Here is a 23122-nt window from a genome sequence, read left to right as displayed (position 1 = left end):
TAAAATAAAATAGCCATGGAAGTGCTCTGGAAGGCTGAATAACCCAGAAGTGCAGAGCAGGACTGAGAAACCTGCTCCCCTATTTTCTCTGCTTTCAATAAGAGAAAAAAACCCAACAGAATACTTGCTTGCCCTTAATACCTGTCAAATCTTGAAAATAAACTAAAATCAGCTGGCAGAGTTTGCATAGACTGTGGCTTTTGAGCAACCTATTAAATTCACTATTTGGTTCTGTTTGACTACAAGAAGTTTCCTTTATTTCCCATATACTGCATGCAAATACTAGAAGCATCCTGGGGCAGCAGTGGATGTACCAGCTACCTAAGAACCTTAACAGTACTTATCAAATCCATGCATTCAAAAACCATGAGCTACACCCCTGCTAAAACTCCTAAGAACAGTCAAATTGTTAAAATAACTCCATGGTTGGGGGTGAGTTGCTTTTGAAGCATTCAGTGGCCACGTTTTCAGAGTTTTTCTGTGAAAGATAGCGATTTTAAAGTGACAGATGAGGTTCCCCAAGAGTTTTAACCCCCAAGAGTTAAACCCACTGGTTTTAAACAGTGAGGATTTTACCCCACAATGAACCTCTCACCCCTCACCACTTCAGCACAGAATGAATCCATGAGAAAACTCTAAGAGCTGGTAATAACCACAACAAAGCCCTTTTTCCTCTAGCCCTGACTCAAGTAAGTATTCACCATTACACAGGGATTTCTGGAGTGAATAAATCCTGCAGGGCTGGGCTGAAAACTCTTCCTTACCCTTCAGACTGTTGCAGTGCACAACTACCTTCTCTGTTTCCTACTGGGAAAGTATCTTTTACTTCTGTGCTTGTTATTTCTGTATGTGAAGATGATTCATTTTCTGGCTTCCCTTCACCCTCCCTAAGCTCTGCACCTCCTGAGATCCCCACAGCACTTACCTCACCCTGCTCTGGCACCACAGAACCTGGCACTTCTAGCAGTCCTTTTCCTGGGTTTTCTCTATCCAGAATGGGCCCTGGTCTTGTGTCTGCACTTTCAGCAGGATCAGGAGAAAAGCTCTCAATCCCTGCCTCCAGGATGGCACGGCTGCTCCCTGCTCCTCCTTCCTCCCCATCTAATCTGTTGCCTTCAGACATGTTCTCAGTGTGTCCTTCTGCCTGCAGTCTATCACTTGTGCAGCTTGATGTGCCTCTGTACCAAACACTTGGCTTCATTTCCACCTCTGCCCTTGCCTCCTGAGGCACATCTGAGCCTTCCACCAGCCCTTCTGCTTGTACCATATTGAAAGCCCCTTTGGACACATTCACTAAATTACTATAATCTGTCCCCAAACTGGATGAAGGTGCTTGGTCCTCCCTGAATTTAGCACATTCTGCTGCATCTTCACTCATGATCATTTGGCTCATTTGAGTTTCTGCTGCAGCCATTTTGCTCAACTCATTGTTCCCTTCATTCAGCTCCTGCAACTTTAATCTCTCACCTTCACCAATCTCTTTTATGTTCTCAGCTGGAGGAGCTGCTGGTATCTCAGCCATTACCACAAGCAAAATCTGTCTCTCATTCACATCATCAGGGGATTTACAACTCTTTTCTTCTGACTTCCCTTCTTTATTGGAATTATCCCCAAACCCTCCTTTCCTTGTGTTTTCATCCTGGGAAACAACCCCTGTCTCAGTACTTGCCCCTTGGTTATTGCTTTCTTTTTTAGTGTCCTCTTCAAATCCTATTCTTACTGCATCTTCCCTTTGGGATATTATTTTTGTAATTTCTATTTCTACCTTGATTTTCTCTTCAGCATTCCCTAAAATCTCTGCTTCTGCTACATTGCCATGTGAGGAAGTCACCTTTGCCTCATCAACTTCTTCCTGTGCTTTGCTTTCTTTTTCAGTGCCATCAACAAACACTTCATCCACTGCTGTTTGGCTCTCAGAAGGATTCATGTCCCTTTCCTCTGCTTCGTGAACCTTAAGCTCTTTTTTAGGTCTGGCTCCAAAATCTTTCACTGCAGTTTCAGTCCCAAGAGCATCTTTTCCCTCCACAGCTTCTTGCTGTGTCTTAAGCTCTTTCTCAGTGTTCATCATACACTTTGCTTCACTGTGCAAAGTGCTTTTTTCCTCTGCAACTTCTTGGTGTGTGAGTATAGCTGGAAGAGCCTCTCTTTTGTCACTGACACCTATAAGCACCACATCTTCACTTTGGCTTTGCTGATCATTCAGAGGAGTGGCTGCCTCTTTACCTGATGATTTTTTATCATCACCATCCTTCTCCCAAGAAACTTTTCCTGTCACAATGAGTGTTTCATCACTTGGAATGTCAGTGTTAGAGGCCTTGGCTGGGGTGGTGGGAGGCTTCTTTGATGGGGTGGTTTGTGCTGATCCTGAAGGGGTTTTCAGGTCTGTTAAGCTGGACACACTTTCACAGGGCAAATTCAAGTTATCTTCAAACAGGTTGTGCTTCTTCATAATGGCAGCTTCTTTTATCACTAGAGAAAACAGAGAGATCAAACTGCTTTGGAAAGACTGACAGAGTTTTCTAGAAGAAGGCAGAGTGTTTTCTCAAACTTTTAATGTCATAAATTTTGATGTTACAAACAACAGTAATTCTCATTCTGAACTTGCTTTTAGTTTATGTTTCTTTTCTGGGGGTGGGGGTTTTATGCATTTGGAATAATGGAACTTCAGTAATAGAAAACTACCAGAGGACCCACACCACACAAATGTTTCAATGCACAAGTGTTTACACTGAATTTATGAATAAAAGTGTGCTCATTGCATTAATTGTTATACTGATATTTTTGAACACAAGTGCCAAAGAGGGCTTGTTAGGACTTCCTGTGCAATACATATACTTGTGTCTTACGTAGGATACAGACAGACAGATCCAGAGAGACACAAGCATTTCATATATCTATATAAATCAGAAAGAATAATATAATTTTCTGACACAAGAGGTGAGACATTTGCAGGGAGTCCTGCACTGGCAGGTGCACTGGAAAATGCACCCAGCAGTACATTTCACTTGGGGAAATTATTTTTTTGCTGCCATTAGATACCACCAAGTCATCACAAACAAGATTAATTTCACTCCTTGGACAGAGAATCAAGACAAAATGAAGTTGGCATCATTGTATTTTGTTAGAAAAAGGCCAAGCTTTCATTTCAAGTTTCCCAGGTTTAGTAAAGTTGCCCCATAATTCAGATTTTAGGGTTTGCCTCACATCTTTAGTGAGCTGAATGAAAACCCTGTACCACTGTAACCACCAGGTTTCAGGAAATGGGACTTGGGTCTGATTCAAGCTGGGACTCTGGGAAGTTCCGAAGCAAAAGCTCCCTGGCCAGCAGCTGAAATGTTATTACTGTCACCTCAAGAATGTTCTCACCTTTCAGGGTTTCCTCAAGCAGTGTTTGATATAAAATCTCCTCATACACATTCTCTACTTGGATCACACTTGTGTAATCAGCAAAAATGAACTGCTCATATTTCTGCAGCTCCTGTGCAGGCACAAAGAAAGGAACAGATACAGAAAAATTAGAGATTCTGACAGCCCTACTCCAACACAGCACCTTGGAGATGCCATCCAGCAGGTCTTGCAATGCTCCTTGCTGACTCTATAGGTGAAATATTTGAACTATGACTTAATGAGCTATCTATGTTCACCATTTATTATGAACTTACCAAAGTCCTCTTGCACTACAATTACATTTAAAAGCACTACAGATCATTGCCATCTGTAATAAACCATTCTGGAGGAAGTAGCTGTTGAGGAAATGCCTCACTCACTGTTTGTCCGAGTAAGCAAATCCACAGCAAGCATGGGACATAAATTGGTTTTGTTTTTCTAATAGGTGTGTAATGTTTTGATTCACAGTCAATAGGCTGTCTAGACAATAACTGGGTCATTATCACTAAGCAGCTGCTTGGTGGTCTATAAAAAAGTAAAATAAGTGACTTGTGCCCACTTTTAGAAGTGGTGCCTACAAACATTTGGTGGTTTTCAAGTAAGAGTTAAGATGTGACTGGGCATGACTATGCCACACGTTTGCTTCTAGAGCTGGCTGCTCATTCCTGCAGAGGCACAAATGTGAAAGGCTTGTGGGCAACTAAGCAGAGAGGGAAGTTTGCCTGATCCCTGCTTCCTTCATCCTGTGTGACTGAAACACCATGTGGGCCTCCACCCTCTCTACATCTATGCAAGGTGATGAAATGCCTGCACTGTGCAACAACACCTTGTCTTGAAGGCACTGCTGAGACTCTACAAAGGTTTATTATTTGGGGGTTAGTAAAGAAAGAAGAGTGACTTAAAGCAGAGAGTGATTGTAAATATGTTTTTGAAAGTTTTAATAATCCAGACTCAAAGACTTGGAAACATAACTTGGGCAAACACTTGGTTTTGAAACTGCAAAAAGCTGGAGAAGATCAGCAAGAGCAACACACTGAGCTTACAGCCTCCAGGAAGTGATGAAGGTCAAGGGAATACAAGGACAGAGGTGCTGGAGAAGCTGAGGGCAGTCACCTTTCAGCATGTACACTGCAAATACAAGAGGATATGCATGGGCTTCAAGGGGACAGAGTATTCATTTTGAGCCCAGGTGAGCAGCATTCCAACTGGCCTCTGAGGCAGCCACACTGCCAACTGCCCCACGAAACTCTGGTAGCCACATTTGCAGAGTACTAAGTTACTTGTGTGATTAAGGGCAACAGAGAGTGTCACTGTGTTTTCTTCCTGATTGCTGAGACATTATTTCCATGTGAAATTGCTGAGAGCATGTGCTGCTTTGGCTGCCCAAGCAGGCATTTGGCTTTGTAGGAGGTGGCCATCAGAGGCTGTGCCTTGGGAGTGCTGCTGAAGAGGAAAAAGCCCTCTGCCATGGACTGCAGGGCTGCTGAACACAAGGACAAGCTCATAAACTGCAATCCTAGCTGTCAAGAGGAGCCCAGTTTGAGGGGACTTCAGATCTATGCAGAAGAGATGAAAAAGGGGGTGTGCAGTGGTCTGAAACTGTCCTTGAGAAAAAAAAAAAAAAAGCTATCCCTGTTTTCTGAAATATTCCCTGTGCTCCATATCAACCTGATCCACAAAGTGGCAAATCTCAGTGTCATTTGGCAGAGCCCACAGCCAATCTGTGTGATTCCCTGAGAGTAAACAGCTTTACAGAACTGAGGATTTCCTGTCAAAGTGTTAATCCTTCCCTGCATTTTTTGCTTTTTTTTTTTTTTTTTTTTTTTTTTTTGGGGTTTGTTTGTTTTGTTTAATTACAGAAACCTACTGGTTTGCACGTGGAAGCCAGTGTCTTCTGCATTGTGGGCAAAGTAATCTGTACCAGTGCTTCTTGAAATATCTTCTTCCTGATGGTGCTGCTGTCATAATCATATTGCTGTCAAAAGAGACAAAGAGAGAAACAAGGCCAAACATGTCTGGGGTTATTACTCACAGGAGAAACTGGTTCTTGTTATCCTGACACTGGAGATGTGCCAATCCCAAAGGATACCATTTCATGGAAGCACCCAGGGGTTTGAATTCCCATGCAGGTTATTCCAGCTTTTACAGAAGTACTTTAAAATCTGGCTTGCTGGGATCTCAGTTTTTTCTTTGGCTATGAACAGTCCCAATTGCTCTCTCCAGCTATTTCAGCACTGCCACTTCTGAGAGTAATGAGTTCTTGTGGCAGGCTAATTATAAAGCTAATAAAAAATAATTCACCCAGATCCACAACATCATCTCCAGCTGATGTAATTGCAGTTAAAAGGACTGCACAAGTCAATACTTTTACAAGGGTCTGCCCAGAGCTCAGTTTTACCCCCAAAATGAGCAGGTTTGCTGAATGCCACCAAATTAGTATTTCCAGCTGGATGCCAAGAGCTACCTTATTTCAAATACTGAGATAAATTCATACAAACTACAACCTCTGTTTCCAAAAAGGCAAACCCCAAGGTCTTCCTTTGCAGATGCTGCTACATGACATTTACCTTCAGTACTCTCAGCTTGACTTTTTCAATGGTTGTTGCAACTCTCGCCGAGTCTGCCTGTTGACTTGAAGAGAACAACTGCTCAAAAGTATAAACTGCATTTTCCATCAGCTAAAAATAATAATTAAAAAATCTTTTAAAGACCAGTAAGATAAAATTCCTAATATGTAAAGAAACATAATCAATTTATCAGTTAACAAATTGTATTTTTGAGAAGGTGAAATAGAGAAAGAGGTTTAAAATCTGTAAATTTATTTCAGTGATTATGGAAGGGGAACAAAATCCTTATTTAGTTCAGATTGCAACTCCCAGTTTTGGAACAGGAAACCAAAATGAAGATTATCTAATGGCAGAGAGTAAGAAAATGGAACTACCTCTTGAGTTTAAAAGCAGGTCAGTACTAGAAACTCCAATAATATAATTGAACAATGAGTTATATCAAGAGGCTTACTCAGAGTAGGTCCAGTTATATTGTCCACAATTATTCTGCTGTCTATCAGTTCTCCAAAGTCTAATTAAAATGCCCAGAAATGTTGCAATGAATAAAGAAAATTAGGCCTTGGTATCATTGTTTTGCTGTCATAGCTCTCCTGTATAGATTTAATTTCATGTCACCATCCAAACTGATGGTCACAAAGACAAAAAGTAAAATAGATCTTCTGTACATGAAGGCCATAAAGAAAACTCATTATCCTATTATCAGTGGGAGTAGAGAGACTCCATTCTTTTTACTTTTCCATTCTTTCTACTTTCCCATTGACTCCTACTGGATTGTAATGGTCTTAATCATTAAGGTTGTAGATAAATCATTAAGATTGTAGATAATTTTTTTAAAAGCAATCAGTAGCTTTCCTTATAATACAAATAATTATCAGCAAACATGGCATAGAGTGCAGTATTTTCTCAGAGAATTATGTTAGGCTGGCATTTGCCTTATTTTCAGGTTACCCTGAGACTCATTAAGGATGTTACATCCCCTACTCTGAAAAAGTATTTCAGAACAAGAGTTCTGCAAAGGGTAAACATAGCTACTTAATGAGGTTTTGCCTTTTTTAGATAAGTGTTTCCATTAAAATTCTACTTTACTCTTACTGGAGAAGCACAGGGACATCCACAGGGAGGCTGAATCATCCTTTGCATCCCATGGGACCATCCCAGTTGCTATGCATAGACTGCAGTACACCAGAGAGGATTTCTTTTATAAATAATAAATTAATTTTGTAAATAAAACAAAAGAAGACTTCTTTTGTTTCTAAATGAATATGTACACACTTCTGGGTAAGACATACTTTTGATTTTTTAATTAGAAACATACAATTAACATACTTTTAATTCCTCCTTGGCTAGTCCTGTTTTCATGAATGAAGACATTCAGTGACAAATATTTAAGGTCAATTTTTATAATTGCCTTTGCAGCTCCTGTAGGGTTGGACTGTCCTGCCCACACTTTTAAATGGAAATGGTAGAGTAGTTTATTCAATTTGTCTGTGTACCACAGGCTGTACAGTGATAGCTCAGGAACTGCAAGGTGTATATGAGACAGGATCAGTGCAGAATTAAGTCAAAGGCTAATTAAAAGATTAATTACTCACTGCTGAACTTTTATTTGAAGCAAATTATAAATTGGCATCGTTTTGATGAGGTCACTAAAGCTGTTTCATTTATGCCAGTTGAGCACCATGCTCCCAGATTTCCTAAAATTGGCCACTAGAGGATGCCAAGCTCCCAAGTCAAGGAATCCTGCTCCAACCTCCACCCGAGTTAAGCCAAATGCTTCTTGTACAATAAGATTATGCAAGCAAAGACAAATCTGATCCTACTCATTAATAAGAAAAAAAAATTGGCATAGGTTAAAGCAAAACTAATTACTAATTTATGAGAAAAACAGCAGCCTTCTAAAGAGAGAGAAGCCATAACAGCACTTTCAGAACAACTTGTGTTTTAATTTAACTTATGAATTAACTTGTGACTTTTGATTCATGCTGTTCAGACAATGTACCACTTGGCTTGTATGAGATCTATTTTCTGACTGCTTCATTGTCTCAACTCATGGTCTTCACTTGCTGAAAGACATTTTATTTGGCAGGATTTTGGAAAGACCCAGACATGAAATCAGAATTTTATTTCTGAATAGTTCTTTGGCTGCTGATCATGGCTGCACTTAGAAGAGCTGCTTGTAGGACAACCCTGCCCCAGCACTATGCTAAAGATGTGCTTTCTGTGTTCCTCACTCCCACTCCACAGAACTGGACCAACTCCATTTCACAAGATTTACAATTACATTATTTAATTTTCTAGGTATGGATTAAAATCATGGAATTCAATGTAAATCTACAAGGCCAAGTCTGCCCTGTGGTCTGGCAATTAAAAGAAGTCAAGTGGCCAGCTCCTAATGGATTTCTGGCCAGGCATCCAGAAGAAATAATAGCAAAGCAAAATTATAGCCTGTCCCAATACACACTAGAGGGAAAAAAGAGGTGGTTAATTTTTCATGTGAAATGATTCAGTCATGTCAATCATTCCCATGAGAAGTGAAGTTGGTTTAAACCCCTACATGCAGCTGTATCCTGAGACATCACCTGTGTCCAAGTCATTGCCAGCTTCTAACATTAATTGCCATACTTTGTATTAGTGAGAAAATAAATTACCAAGGAGGAGATGTTCTATATTGATAAAACTTATTTAGACTCTTCCTGAAAAATCAACCCTTGAAACCAGAAATCAGGGAGGTTTTAGCCACCCCACTGGTTACAAGCAAAACTTTCTCAGGTGCTGATGCACAGAGAATTCAGAACATGAAAGTTCAGGGGAAGAGATAATCCAACACTTTTGTGCCTTGCTGAAAGACTCACACACAAGCTACCTGACAAATAAAAATGTCAAAAGCTTCTAGCTGTGATTTTCTTAGGTTTTGTTATCTGTACCTTGACTGAGAGATATTCTGAGACTCTGGTGCAGCTTTTTATCAAGATTACTTTGAAGTAGATTAGAAGGACAAACCTAACCTGTAGTCCAGGAGGAAAAACTGGATCTTACAGTACCTCCTGCATGAAGTTCTGTGTCTTCTGAATAATCAAATCAATGTGGGAGACCTTGAAGCGACTTCTGAGGTCTTGAAGGAGCTCCTGGAGGAGGTTCACTTTCAGATAGCAGGGCTCCATTTTCACAGAGTTGAATGGCAGGTTGATAAGCTGACCCACATTCTGCATTCCAGTGGAGGAAGAACAGGTTTTTAAAATCAAGCACCTAAAGGCAACTTTTCAATAAAGGAGGTAACAGTGGCCCTAAACCAAATTCTGATATCTACACTTTAGTTCCACAGATACCACCAGACTTTCTAAATGACACAGGAGTGACATAACCTGGGAAAGCAAGTAACAGTGTCAGCCAAGTTCTAGCTATAAGGTCCTTGTGCTAATTTAAAAGGCTCCAAATATAATTTTGTCTTACCTCCTTTAGCTTTGTGAGATCATTTGTCTTCTGGAAGTCCTGGATGATTTCATTAACTTCTTTATCAAAAAGTGAACGGACTTCAGCAAAACCAGAGCTCACAGGACCCATGAGCTCCTCCAAGATGGATGGGAGGAATGGATGGATGTTCTCTGTGCAGCACTTCTGGGCAGGCTCCAAAACACTGGCTGGAGTGTCAGACAGTACAAGGGTTGGATTTAGGCTACTAAGACATAGAGTGAAAATAAAAATCTGATCTACTTTGTAATGAATTAAATGCTTCCACATTTTCCCCTGGAGTCACACCTCTGCAAAGATGATGAAGGTAATGAAAGGAGTTTATAGTTTTATGAGAGATGATGAAATCATCTTTTCCCATGCCCCATCTAACCACCACTAGCAGCTTGGGGGTACTGTGAAAGGAGAGAAAAGGGAGGTCTGCACAGAGTGTGGCCACTGTCATGCTAGAATGAGTTATCTGAACTTGGTACTCTACTGTTCACTGACAGCATCCCAGTCTGGTAAGGGAGAATATCCACAGAACTTCCCAAGTTTTATCAAAACAGCTCCTACATTATCAGTTATTTATTTATTTGCTAGCTTAAGCAACATCAGCAAATGCTTTTCTTCCTTTTCACACTCATTTTTATATTCATGGCAAAATTCTATTGCTTCCTATTAGTTTAAAACAACCTAAGAAGCCCTTTGATTTCTTTGGTACCCCATGAATAAGTCACATAAACAGAACCTGGTTTTGTGGCACATTCTTAGACAACAGATCAAAACCCCTCCACTTTTTGATGCCCATGTGATCTCTTATCTTCATCACACAAGGCTGCCCATGGGAAAATGAAGCAGAATGAGCAACTTTAACAACAATACTCAAAACCTGGCACTTCTAGTCCCAACTTGAGAAGACGTGGTACTTTCAGAGACACAGCAGCCACAGGTATCAGTTCCTAACAAAGGAAGCAGAGTCTCAAAGCATTTGCTTTCTGAAAATTAATTTTTCAAAACACGACATCTGGTAATTTGAGCAATGCAATGGGAAACATAAAAAAGTTGCTCCAAAACAGAGCTGTTTCTCTACTAACCTTTGATTTTTCCAGCTAAGTAGTTTTTGGAGTTTAGAATCTGATCCATGTCAGAGCGAATTGTTCCTTCAAGAGTTTTTGTATAATCTCTGCACTCTTCTTTCAAGGTACTTAATGCTTCTGACACTTGCTGCTGGACCAAGCTGTAAGTTTCTTCTACAACCTGTACCCAAATTAATTTAAGAAGTGTTGATGAGAATCAGCAGACCCAGACAACTGCTATGAGAAATGACTACTCTGCAAATATCAGTGCTTACACCAAACCAGGCACGCTTTCTGTCATTCCTTTTTCCTTTCATTTTGGGTAGTATCATGGTCTGAAGGGTAGGCAGCAGTTCCTCCATCACAAGGTTGCTCAGGATCTGTATGGCCAGAAAATGACATGTTCTTCATTTGAAAACTCAGCACCTGCATCACAGAATGATGTGGTGCAAACACAGGCAGCCTCAAATGCACAATAGCTGAGCTATCCCAGGTTGCCAGGATTTAAAATATTAGATATGCCTGAAGGATGCTCCAGGTATTTACTGTGGAGCATTTTTCACTAAAAGACTTTGAGAGGCCATGCAACAATTGACAGCAGATGAACCAAGATGCCTGATAAATTTGCTGCTTGCTGTTATGAAACTGCACTGTGCAAACCAATGGAGCTGAAATACTTTATATCAGCTGAGCAACAGGATCAAAAACATTTGAAAAGCTGGTTTGCCATCTGCTTCTTCCCCAAACTGACCTTGTTCTGGGACACTCACACTGTCCCAGAGAAGGTATCATTAAGGAAAAATTGTTTTAGAGTCAACAGACAGAGGATGCTTCTAATAGGAAGATAACCAGCAAAAAAAAAAAAAAGAAATGCATGACTCTACCAATCTCTATCACTTTTCCAGGTGAGAACCAGCTTCACAATTCAAACAAGAAGAGAAGGAGACCCCAGGAAAAACAGGATATAAATGGAATCCAAAAATGTCAATAATCCATGGATCAAATGATTCTACTGTGGTTTGTTTTTTTTTTAATGTGTAATACAATCCAAGAGTCATTAGTTCCAGCTTAATCCTGAGGCAAAAGGGATAAAATAAATAACTGTTGGAGATTGTGAAAAAACTCTTCAAGCATTTTCTTTTGTCACTAAAAAAACTGTACTTGTCTAAAACCAGTAAAACTTTCACATCATACAATTCACATATTAATGTATCCTCCCAACATTTCCATATGCTTGAAAAAACCCCCATATGAAATATATGATCTAAGAATTTCTGTGGCAAATGTGCATCACAGCAGAAAGGCAGGGGGAAGAAAAGCATCAGAGACTTCTACACATCAGGCACTCATGATGGGATGTAGGAAAACTGAGGGAACAGCATTATTGCCCCAGTTTTTTTATTACTTCTGTAAGTATATTGTTGGTCTATCATTGCTGTATGTGTATAAATTGACACTGAGTGCTTTTTTCCCCTCAAGAACCCTTTCACTTTGAAACAGGGTTCAGTGGTTGTAGAAAAGATGCATCACTCTCTGATCCCAGCATTTAACTGGTCATTTGCTCCTGCATATGTTTCCAATTAAAAAGCAAAGACATCAGACTGGGAATACAGATGATATCAATTTGGGGGAGTGGTCAATACCCTGGCAAGGAAGGCTGTTATTCAGAGGGACCCAAATGGGCTGAAGAAATGAGTGGACAAAAACCTCATGAAGTTCAGCAAAAGCAAATGCATAGTCCAGCATCTGGGGTGGAACAATCTCCTGCACCAGGCTGGCAACAACCAGCTAAAAAGCAGTTTTGCAGAAAAGGACTTGGGCATCCTGGTGGATAAGAAAGTCAACATTGGTTTACAGGATGCTCTCCCAGCAGAAGGCAACTGAAGGTCCAGGGAGGAGAATGTTCCCCTCTATTCAGCACTTGTCAGACTGCTACAGGGCTGTGTCCAGTTTGGGGCTCCCCAGTACAAAACAGATCTTAGAACACTGGATGCACTGGTGCACCAAGATGGTCAGGGGAGCACATGACATTTGAGGAGAGTTGGAGGGAACTGGGTTTGCTCAGCCTTAAGATGATGATGCTCAGGGGAAACCTTATTGCTGTCTGCAACTACACAAAGGAGGATGTTTGTCAGACAGGGCCAGACCTTCCCTGGAAATGCACAGGGAAGAAAGAAGGTGACAGCTAAAAGTAGCAAAAATGGAAACAGTAACCAGGTATTAAGAAATATTTTTCAACATGAGGGCAATCGTGGGAAGAAGTCATGGAAACTCCAGCCTTAGACATCTTCAGAACTCAACTGCCCAAAGCCACTACAGTTGGCTCTGCTTTGAGGGGTGATTGAGCCTGATACTTCCAGAGATCCCCCTTTAAATATGTTATTCTCTGGTTCTGTGGTTCTCTTGATAGCATAACCCAACTTGGGACAGAAGAAGCTTCATTCTTCATGGGAAGCTCCATTCCCAAAGAACAAGGGAAAACCAAAATTTGTATTTAGCTGCCATTCTTTTCTTCTGTGGTAGCTAGGGGACAAACAACAGGAAACTGCTGTGTTTAGTAACAAAGGTAACAGCAAGAAAAAAGTAAGACTTACCTGTCATGAATAGGTAGAAATATCTGCCATGAGAAGGTAGAAAACCAGAGCACAGCCCAATGCAGCTGACAGCAATATCTGCTGCCCTCTACCCATGTGTTCTGAGTCTGGTATGTATTGCTTTTGATCCCACAGATTTACCAAAGCTATAAACAGCCCAAATCTGGTAGCTAAATGCTATTGAGAGCCTTTTCTTAGATACAGCATTTATTGCTCGATCAACCCTATGGCATAAAATTGAAGTGGATATATCTGCCTTTTGTGGAAATGTGGCCATTCCTACATTCCTGCACAACACCCCAACTTTATTTCACAGCATGCTTTATTTCATGTTTTAGGAAAAACTCAGAATGAGATTTATTAGAGAAGAAACATCACAAATCAGAGGTATTTTGAAATCTTGGGTGTTTCTAGCTGTTAGATTTTCTTTTTTAAAATACCATTATTTTTCCCAGGTCTTACAACCTTCACTGCCCTCAGAACTGCTATATCCAAAGCCAAGAAAAAGCAGAAGGTGTTCTTTTACCTCCTTTTCATTCCCAGTTATCATTTCCCACATCCCATAGCGGCCTTTCTCCTGCCGGAAGAACTGAATGGCTTCTAGGAATGCCTTCACTTCATATGTGGTTTGCTTGAGAAAATCTAAAGGAAACAAAAAAGTAACACAAAGGATTTGCCTATAAAAAAACCTTGAATAAAACCCAACAAACATGCACGCAATCCAATTCTCAAGCTTTGTCAAGCCAGACACTTTTTTGGACTTGTTCATGAAAATTCTAAAGAGAGAAGATAGCAGCCTTGCACACATGCCAAGAGCAACACAGAGATTATACAAATTATGGGAAACATGAAGGATGAACACTGCAGTAATGCCTCAAGTGTCTTGTTCATGTGCTTTACACAAAAAGGAAAGCTACAGAAACCTACAATTAATTTCATTGAACCTTTTTTGGGCTTGAAAACAGAGCTGCATCAAATTTTTTCTACATGGTGGGCAAAGATCACATCTGCTAAGAGCCAAACTTTCAGTTTCCCCTGGAGGTAATAATTACTCAGGAAGGTATGTTGGACATACTGGGGTGTAGGAAAAACTCTCTCTCAGTGCCAGTTTATAGATACCACCCCTGTTTTGCAGGTATTTGAAGGTTCAGAAAGATCACACAATTTCTTCAAGCTCACACAGTGATCAAACATGAGGAAAACAGACTGATAAAATCCTGACCATTCCTTCATTGCTAACTACATGATTCATACAATTTTTAATAGCAAGTCCCAACAGAATGCTAAAATATCAGTAAAAGACTTGTAAGCCAGGCTCTTCACTGCCAAGATAAGATCCTCAGACATCAACTTTAATGAAAGAATGGAGTATTCCACCTGAGAAACTGGTGGAGTGTTGTATCTGAAAACTTTTGTCCTCCCAAAATTAAACTGTGAATATTTTGATGAGAAAAGGACTGGGCTTGGCTGGAGGAAGGGAGAGCTGAAGCTCCCCTCAGCCCTCTGATTATGACTCACATATTTTCCTTCTTCACAGCTGTGCTCCCTCCTAACCCAAGGGGAAAATAGATCATCCAAAGGGACCTTGGACCCACTGAGATGATGATGATGTGCAAACCCTGACAAGATTCTGCCCTCTAAGATCACCAAGTTTTAAACTCCATGGTCAAAGAAGTATTTGTTTTTGTTCTGACTGTCCCCAACCCCATCAGAAGTGGGAAAAAAGTGCTAAAAATCTAAGAGTGATTCATTTGAATAGTTCATGGGAAAAATATCAAGCTGTAACTGCCATAAAATCCTAACCAGGCATTCTTTCCTATCCCAGTAAACACAGGAGAGAAACAGAACTATGGAAGCCTTACCACAAAACCAGCTCTAAGTAGAAAGGGAGCTTTATCCTTCAAGGCTACTACAGTTGCTTAATTTAGGCATTTTCATTCTTACTTTCCATAGAAAGAAAAGTTTGCATCAGTGATAAGGCACTGAATAACTAGATCCACCCAGCACTGTGCTGTGCAGAAGCTGTTGGTGAAGCACACAAGACAGAGGCACATTCATGGGATACAGCTCAAGAAAAGGGAATTGTACCCAAGCTGAAAGGAGCTGTGGTGCAGCAGCACAGCAGTGGAGAGCCAGGGCTTCTGCAGCAGTTTATGAAAAGTCAGACAGCTCCATTTTGCCATGGCAAAGCAAGGGAAACAATCAAGAAGCTGTTGGGGTAGCCCAGCTTGGGTGGGAGATGGCAGCAGAAGCTGCAGCTGCAGACAGGGCTGGTGGAAACCCCTGGTGGTATCAGCATTGGTGGTTGGTTCATCAGCAGAAGGTATGATGTCTGCTTCACTCTCCTGAACACCCTTACAGGGGCTTCCCCTTCAAGAAATCCAGCTGGCACCTACCATGAGTGACACATCTGTCCCTGCTGGTTCTAGAAAGTGGAGCATCTTAGGGGAGCTTGGTGCCATGGTGGCTGTAGGGCCTCTTTATCCAAGTCCCATACAAAGCCATACATTGTACTCAACTTCTCCAGTTGCTAATGAATGTAACAGCTGGTTACTTGTGGGAAGCAAAATGTTATCCTGTTTTTTCTGTTAAATTTTAAAACAAGAAAATCCACCTAGAAACTCTATCTTTAATGTGGAGCCTATTTTTAACAACAGATACTGCTAACCACAGATTCCTTTTATAAACATAACAGAATAACTGCTATATAAAAATAATGCTTTAAGAGATGGAAGGATACCATGACTTTATAAATCTCCCTAAATTTGCACATGGATTAAAAGCAGGGCTGAGGTTGCTCATTGCTGCAGAACACTGACCATAGGAATGAGTTTCCTTGCAGAATACAGTTTAAAACTCTCTTTAAAAAAAAAAAAAATCTCAAAACTTAACTCATCAAAATGATACACAGAGGACCAGACTACTTGACACCCATAGAACACACTTGCACCTGGAGTTACATGAGTGGGCCCTGTTCCTAATTTCAGCCATATCTGATGTTTCAGCTGCTGTGGGAATTGCAGTCTCCTGACAAGGGGCTCCAGGCCAGGAGCTGCAGCTCCTTCTCCATCATTTGACAGATGAATGTTTGGTCACAGGGATGAGTAACAAGGAAATCTTCAGTCCCAAGGTCCTGTGTGCTCTCCCACCCACAGCAGGACAGCTGCACCTTTGCTTGAAAATGGACATGTCATGGGCACACTGATTAAAAGCCCCTTGGGAAAGGCTATCAGAACAGTTTCTCTGGTTCACTGACACTTCTTGTGTATGTTTAGAGACAGCAGTGGAAATGAACTGCCCTGGTGAATTTGGTCTCATCCATAGCCATAAATCAGCCCTTCCAAACTGAAAACCTCTGGAGAAGAATGAGGAACAGGCCTAACTTGCCACTAAAAAGTGTTTCAATATCCAGTTGAAACTGGACATTAATTGTCATAAATGAAGCTGTTCAAATTTAGTCTTGCTGCACAAAAGAGGAGGCTAAAGTGATCACACATGCCAGAAATGCCAATAGGTGTTTGAAGCCAGCTGGGGTATCACTTAGCCACTTGAAAATACCAAAACAATGAGGCAAGTCTTCATATAAGTGGCAGCAAAGCTCATTTCTGTGCTGCTCATGCAGTGCTTGGAAAAGGTTGTGTTTGGGAAGAGCTGGGAAATGTTTCTCCAGCTCCTGGTGGGACTCTGGTCAGATGTGATAACCAGACAGAGAGGATTTTCCACCTCTCAGAACAGGATGGGGTTGTGTGCTCTACTGAGACACCAGCAGTTTGCAGCTCCCTTCTGTCTCTTGGCTAATTCTGCAAACTGGAACTCACTCATTTTTGGACACAGCAGCAACATTCCTGCCTTAAACTGTTTGGAGAGCCAAGGAACTGCAGTTGGGATGGTTTATGATGTGTAAAAACTGAGTATGTAGTATGTAATTCTTCAAAGCCAAGAGAGTGCCCCTATTGCAATTCAGCAAATGTCCTTTTCCCACAAGGGCTTTTTCTTACAATACATTTAATACTTGTAACATTAATAAAAGTAAAGGGACATACTGACTGTGGACAGAGTGACTTTTACCAAAGTCAGCTAAACCACTGAGAGGAATCTAAGCTTTTTGGCTGACATTTCACAAACGGCTGAGGCCCAAAGACATAGATGAACAAGTGTTAAAACAGAATCCAGAAGTCTGAGCTCACAGAGCATGTTATAATTAAAGAAATGCTGATTCTGACTTAATAGCATCAGCTGACTACTGAAACTCAGAAGTTACCCATCCCAGTTCATCTGTTTCTGGAAGGACTCAGGTCTACAGGTAATTACTCCATTCCTACAGACACTCTCAAGCTGGAGAGCTGCCTTCAGTTTGGTGAAAGATCCTGCATTCAGGGAATATTATTTTCCAGATGGTCCCTGAATTCTTCCTGCAAGTAAGTGTCCTTGATATCAAAGCAATCTGGTGTCCAGCAATGGTTGTCTTTATACAAGATGACCATGTAAAAGCCCAGAGGTAGCACAATAACTTTAACTGCCTCTTGCCTACCACCCTCAATAGCAGTAGCTTTGGTCAAATGTGTTTTCTCAACCCAAATCACTAACAACCTGATGCACTTTCTAGTTCCATCCTACAAGGCAGCATGGCCCACCAATACCTCCTCAACTCTTCAAGAACTACAGGGCTGACTCTGCTTAAGGAGGGGGAAGGCAGGAGGACAATCCCCTAGAAGAAAGGAAGGTGAGTGAGGAATGAGGTTTGGTGGCCTGATGGGAAGAACATTTGGCAATTACTATACTTTCTGGAACATGATAATTTAGTAGAAACTGCATTGAGCTTCATGTGATCTCACAAGAATATTTCCTTGCTTTCTCATCTAGTTGGTGGAATGCTGGCTTAGTGCCAAAACATCTCTCTTGTAGCTCTTTCTTGCTGATCACCTTATACAGCATTTTTCCTGGGAGAAGAATCATAGAATCATAGAATTGGCTGGGTTGGAAGGGACCTCAGAGATCATCAAGTCCAACCCTTTAATCTCTGTGAAGAAGAATCTCTGTACATAGAAGAGTGAAGAGCCTTCCTTCTTGTGATGCTGTAGAGAGTAGGAGGTGAATAAAACTGAAAAATATTTAGGATTTTAAGTGTATTGCCTTTGGTTTAAGCACTTTCAAAACACAATGTTTCCACCACTTACTATTTCCACTGGACACTGCTATCCTCAACTGATTTCATGCTAAGAAATGCAAGTTATATTTTTCCAAATTTCCTTATACTTCCAAGGCATCTCCCTCTCCCCTTGGCATCTGTTTCTTTCAAATATATTGACTGTTGTTCTTCCTCTGTTTTCTATTATTTCTCTTTAATTAAAAAAAAAAAAAAAAACAAACCAACAACTTCTAAATTTTTGGCTTTTTAAATTCAGTTCTTTTAAAACAAACTAAAACAGATCATACACAGCCCCAAACCAGAGGGAGGTTGCTGAAGGAAAAGGCTGCTGTTCTCAAGAAGAGTGGTGTCTGCACCATCCAAATACACAGAACATTTCTACCTCCAGTACTGGTACTTCACTGAAAGCCACTGCACACTGACAGCCACGAGATGACTTGAGGTGAAGGCAGCTGGAGAACATCAGGGAATAAGAGGCATTCCCGCAGTTGAGAAATCATCCTGCTAATCCCCCAGCACCCCAATTAGGGGATGCTTATCCAATAAAAATAAATTAGCATGATGAAGAATTATTTCCCTTTCTAAGAATGACCTTTGTAGCACCAGTTTCCTGCAATAGCATTTTTTTCCCTAGCATTTCTGGTAGTACTTGCCTAGGGTTTATTTGCTGTGGGTAGAGACTGTGATGATTATTGTCTGTTGCTCATATTATTTGTGTTCAATAATCAGCAACTTTCTCCTGTGGGATGTATGAGTAATATTATCACATGGAGAGTGATGGACAGGACAGAGGGAGTGACCCAGAGAGAGCAACAGTCACCTAATGGGAGGTGTTTGGTCCCTTTCAACCTAGACCACTCTGTGATTCTATGATTTTTCTTCACACAAAGATCATCCAATCATGTTATCACATGGAAAAAAGCAACCACCTGAGTTTCCAGCATATTTAACAGCTGTAAGATAATATGGAAAGTTGGTAAGAAAGGCCACAGCCATCAACTCCAAAAAAATGAGGTTCTGAAGATTTCTGTCTCAAAAAACTATGCAATTAGTCCCAACCTAAAGGAGACCACATGCAAAAATAGGAGTCCATCCATTTGCTTGAACTTGGGGAGATGAGGAGAGGTCAGGGACTGGACCTCAGGAAAAGATAGGCTTGTAGCACAGCTACAGCACCTCTGGAAATGACCCTCTGAACACCTGGACAGAGTTTATTTTACAAAATGGAGTCCTGTCATATTATTATCCAAATCAAGAACAAAGTGAAACATAAAGCTCTAGGTCTGAGCAGCATCAACCTCACAGCTCTGATGTTTTCCTGAGAGCAACAATCACTATATTATTCATAGATCATGTGGTATTAAGCTGCTAACCACTAACAGAATCAAGATGAGGTCATTTCCAAACAGGATACAACCCTGCAATAGTATTTATAGCAAAGCAAGTTTTGCAGCTCCAGTTCCCCCCAACATCAAACCAACATTTCAGCAGGTTCAACTATTTGCCTTGCAGCATGCAGTGTCTGTACTAAAGCTGTTCAAAGCAGCATGAGACAGATTAGGAGGTACCTCCCTCTGCCAGGACCAGCAGTTTCATGTTTCATAGTCTAAACCACAAGCAAGCTGTATAAACACACATAAAAAAATCAAAATATCACTCATCTCCAACAACCTCCAAGCCTGTTCCAGCTACTCTGGTACTCTGGTTTCTGGTGCAGGTGACTTATTCTGCCTCTGAACTTTGAAGCTGGAGCTCAAATACAACTTTTCTTCTGCACAAATGAGTATCTCAGGGCTTCGGGCAGACAGAAAGGTCTTGCTTTCATCCCAGTGCAGAAGGACACTTTTCTTTAATGTCAAAAAAACCCAGTTTCCTTCTCAGCTCTACTTTAATTGGTCCTTCCACAAATCATCTGAAAAATGCAACAAGAAAATCCTTTTCTTCAGTACCTCTCCCCAGAGAAAATCCACCTTGTTTGCAACATGAAGACTTCAAAACCTTTCAAAGTCCTGTCTGGATGTGTGACTTCTGCTTTCCTCTGCCTGTGGAGATAAATGTCCTTCAGCTTATGTATGTAATGTCATCTGCACAACCTTTATCAGTGCTTCAGTAAGTATTTTGAATTATATATGATTATATGTATTTTTTGGACATGGTGTTAATTCTCCTGAAGTAAGTATGAATCACCAAAACTGAAACAAAAGTAGCAATACATTTTATATATTGCAATGTAGGCCCTTCAGATGTAAAAAATTTGAATGTGGTCAACATTAATTATTTACTAAAGCAAATAAGGCCACGTTTAGTACACTGCTAATGTGTCCCAGATCAGATTAGAATGCAGTTCTCTAGTTTCAAACAGCATCTTTTACAAGAGCTATCTTGTGTTGTGACACATTTGTCATTTAAAATATTTATCCTTCAGTTTTACTAAACCAGTAAACATCTGGTAAAGTTTTACTAAACCCAGTTGCCCTGGGAAAATACAGCAAATATCTGATGCTATAAAGAACAGACCAGAAAACTGAATAGTGAAAATTTAACTGGGCTGCTGCCTTTCTCCCACCCTTGCCAAATTTGCCCTGACCAAAGTTAACTCAGCCCTTTTTTGAAGAGGTGGAGTGAGTTCTGCCTTGGTCACTGCTCCTTATCTCAGTAAATCATATTCCACAATCAAACTCAAAGGATTTTTCACGTTTCTTCTATCTTTTAAATTATTACATAATAAAAGAACACAGATTATTTTTATAGCATGAGCCTTATTACAGTATTGCTGCATGAGCAACTTAGGCAGGTTGCTCAGATGCCTGTTTTTTGTAGGTAGAATTGTTTGTAAATAAAACTTAAAATATATTAATAGCAGCATCTTTCTGGCATGCAAGAACAAATATAAATCACTGTGGAGTCCTTTCATAAAAAGACACTGAAAAAGGTCACTCCAAGGGCAGATTTTACTGGGGTGCTGGCCAGTCATCACTTTTCCACTTGTAGCATCTGCATTTCTTGGAGATGGTAAAGCTGCAAGAACTCCAGAAAAATATGGCTCCTATTTTCTTAGCTGAAAAAGTCCTGCTTATTTTTACTGGTGTAACAGTAGGACTTAAACCAGACTGTCTTTTGAGCAGAAATAAAGGGTCAGAAAGGATAAGCCTTGATGAAGGCACTCTGGTGTCATTAACCATCTTTTGTCAGACAAAAACCTGACCAGATCAAAATCTGAGAAGCATAAATCCTGGAACAGATGCACACATGAGCAATAGCTGAGCCATATGATATATAATGAAACACAGACTTGCAGACACTGGAGATGGAAAAGACTCATTAGGTCATCTGGTCCCTGCTTCTGCCAATGATTGGCCCCTGGAGTGATGTGCTGAGCTTTGAGGGAAAAAAAAAGGCTGCCAAAAGCTTTGTCAAGCCCATTGCACCTGCTCCAGACATGAGACATGAAAAATCTCAAACTGAATGAATAGGTTTCAAGTCACAGGGACTGATTGTGCCAGGAAAACCTGACTGTATCCCCATCCCCTTCCCAAACCCCTGAGAGGAGAAAAAGGGGTGGCTTTTCAAAGTGCTTTCCTACTGTATGACTGTGGCAGCTACAACCAGGCAAGTCAGGATGAAAAATCCCAGAAACAAGCTCTGCCCTCAGGCACACTATGGGAATGAGGGTTCCTGCAGCTGTATAAGGAATATTTATTGCCACTCAAGCAATTTGGGAGTGCCAAGTGAAGGCATGCTCCTTCTAGACTGATGACTCCAACCTGTGATAGTCTAGCCAAGAAACAGTCTTTATAGTCCCTGTGACTAGGTATTTGCTTACCAGTGTGTTTCAGCCCTTGGCCTCCCCACACCCACCCCAGATTTGCAGTGGAGCTGCTTCCTCTGGTTTGCATGAGGCTGTCAGCACTAGAAAGGTGCCCCGCATCTCACCATCTTCAGAGTGAGCTTGGAAATGAGCTGGAGAGGGGGGCCACAGAGTGTCAGGGGAGTACACACCACCTGGCTAGCACTGGGACCAAGAATCCCACATGTCCTGTGAAGAAGGCACCTGCCACCAACCACTCAACTTGACAGCACATCTTAGGGAACTGCCTAGAAACACAGGAATGTGTGGTTTTGTCTTGGGAACAGAGTCCAAAAAGAGTCCAAGAATGCCTTTGGCACTGGAGACAAGGGGAAAGGGATGGCCAATGAGGAGGGTGCATGGAAGACAGTGTGAGACAGCTGTCTGAGGGTAATGGGGTGAAGCTGACAGCCAGGGGACAAAAGTGACAGCTAAAGAAATGCAGTGGGAACCACTTCTGAAAGTAAAAGAGACTGTTCCCACACAGCACTAACAATTCATTTATCTACAGGCACAGGCTTCAGGACCAAGTGTCTGAGATTGCTGGGAAGTTCCTGAGAGTTCCTATCTCCCACCAAAGGCAGCAGAAGCAAATGGGACTTTACAGCAACACTAAAAACAGAAGAGTCTGGACACGAGTGGGGGAACCAGGTTAGCCAGGAGAGCATTTCTTTTTCTGAAGTATCCAACTCAATCCAATCCAATGCAAGGTTGTTTTTATAATCCTCACAAATCACAAGTTGTGTGGGTTTTTTAAAGTTTTCTACTCTGACATACTCAGAAAATGAGATTTAAAATTTACCCTTGGCCAAACAATCTGGTTTAGTTGCTATGGTCATGTTTTGGATTGACAGTTGTACTTGATCTTAGAGGTCTTTTTCAAACTTAATGATTCTATACATGTCTAACATTAGAGAAATGTTTTGGGAACATAGTCTTGGAGACATTCCCTCCATGTTTTACAAACCTGGTCTACCATATCTGTGACACATTTGTCAAGCTTGCAAACACAGGTGAGAGTTTGCCATGCCATGTTTAGTAAATACCTTGTA

General features: G+C 41.0%; 1 protein-coding gene across 1 annotated transcript in view; it reads right to left on the bottom strand.

Annotated features, from left to right (window-relative positions):
- Positions 1-710: 710 nt before the first annotated feature.
- Positions 711-23122, bottom strand: part of NIBAN1 (niban apoptosis regulator 1) — a 44208-nt gene continuing 21796 nt past the window's right edge. The window contains exons 6-14 of the mRNA XM_030455291.1: positions 13601-13716; positions 10756-10860; positions 10499-10661; positions 9405-9592; positions 8996-9157; positions 5955-6065; positions 5255-5362; positions 3367-3478; positions 711-2469 (exon numbers count right to left, since the gene is read on the bottom strand). Of these exons, the coding sequence (XP_030311151.1) occupies positions 761-2469; positions 3367-3478; positions 5255-5362; positions 5955-6065; positions 8996-9157; positions 9405-9592; positions 10499-10661; positions 10756-10860; positions 13601-13716 (2774 nt within the window). The 3' untranslated portion in view covers positions 711-760. The remainder of the gene's footprint in view (positions 2470-3366; positions 3479-5254; positions 5363-5954; positions 6066-8995; positions 9158-9404; positions 9593-10498; positions 10662-10755; positions 10861-13600; positions 13717-23122) is intronic.

This window comes from Calypte anna, chromosome 8 (assembly GCF_003957555.1).
Source record: "Calypte anna isolate BGI_N300 chromosome 8, bCalAnn1_v1.p, whole genome shotgun sequence".
Lineage (NCBI taxonomy): Eukaryota > Metazoa > Chordata > Aves > Apodiformes > Trochilidae > Calypte > Calypte anna.
Note: the sequence above shows the minus strand (reverse complement) of the source record. Positions and strands in the feature narration are given on the sequence as shown.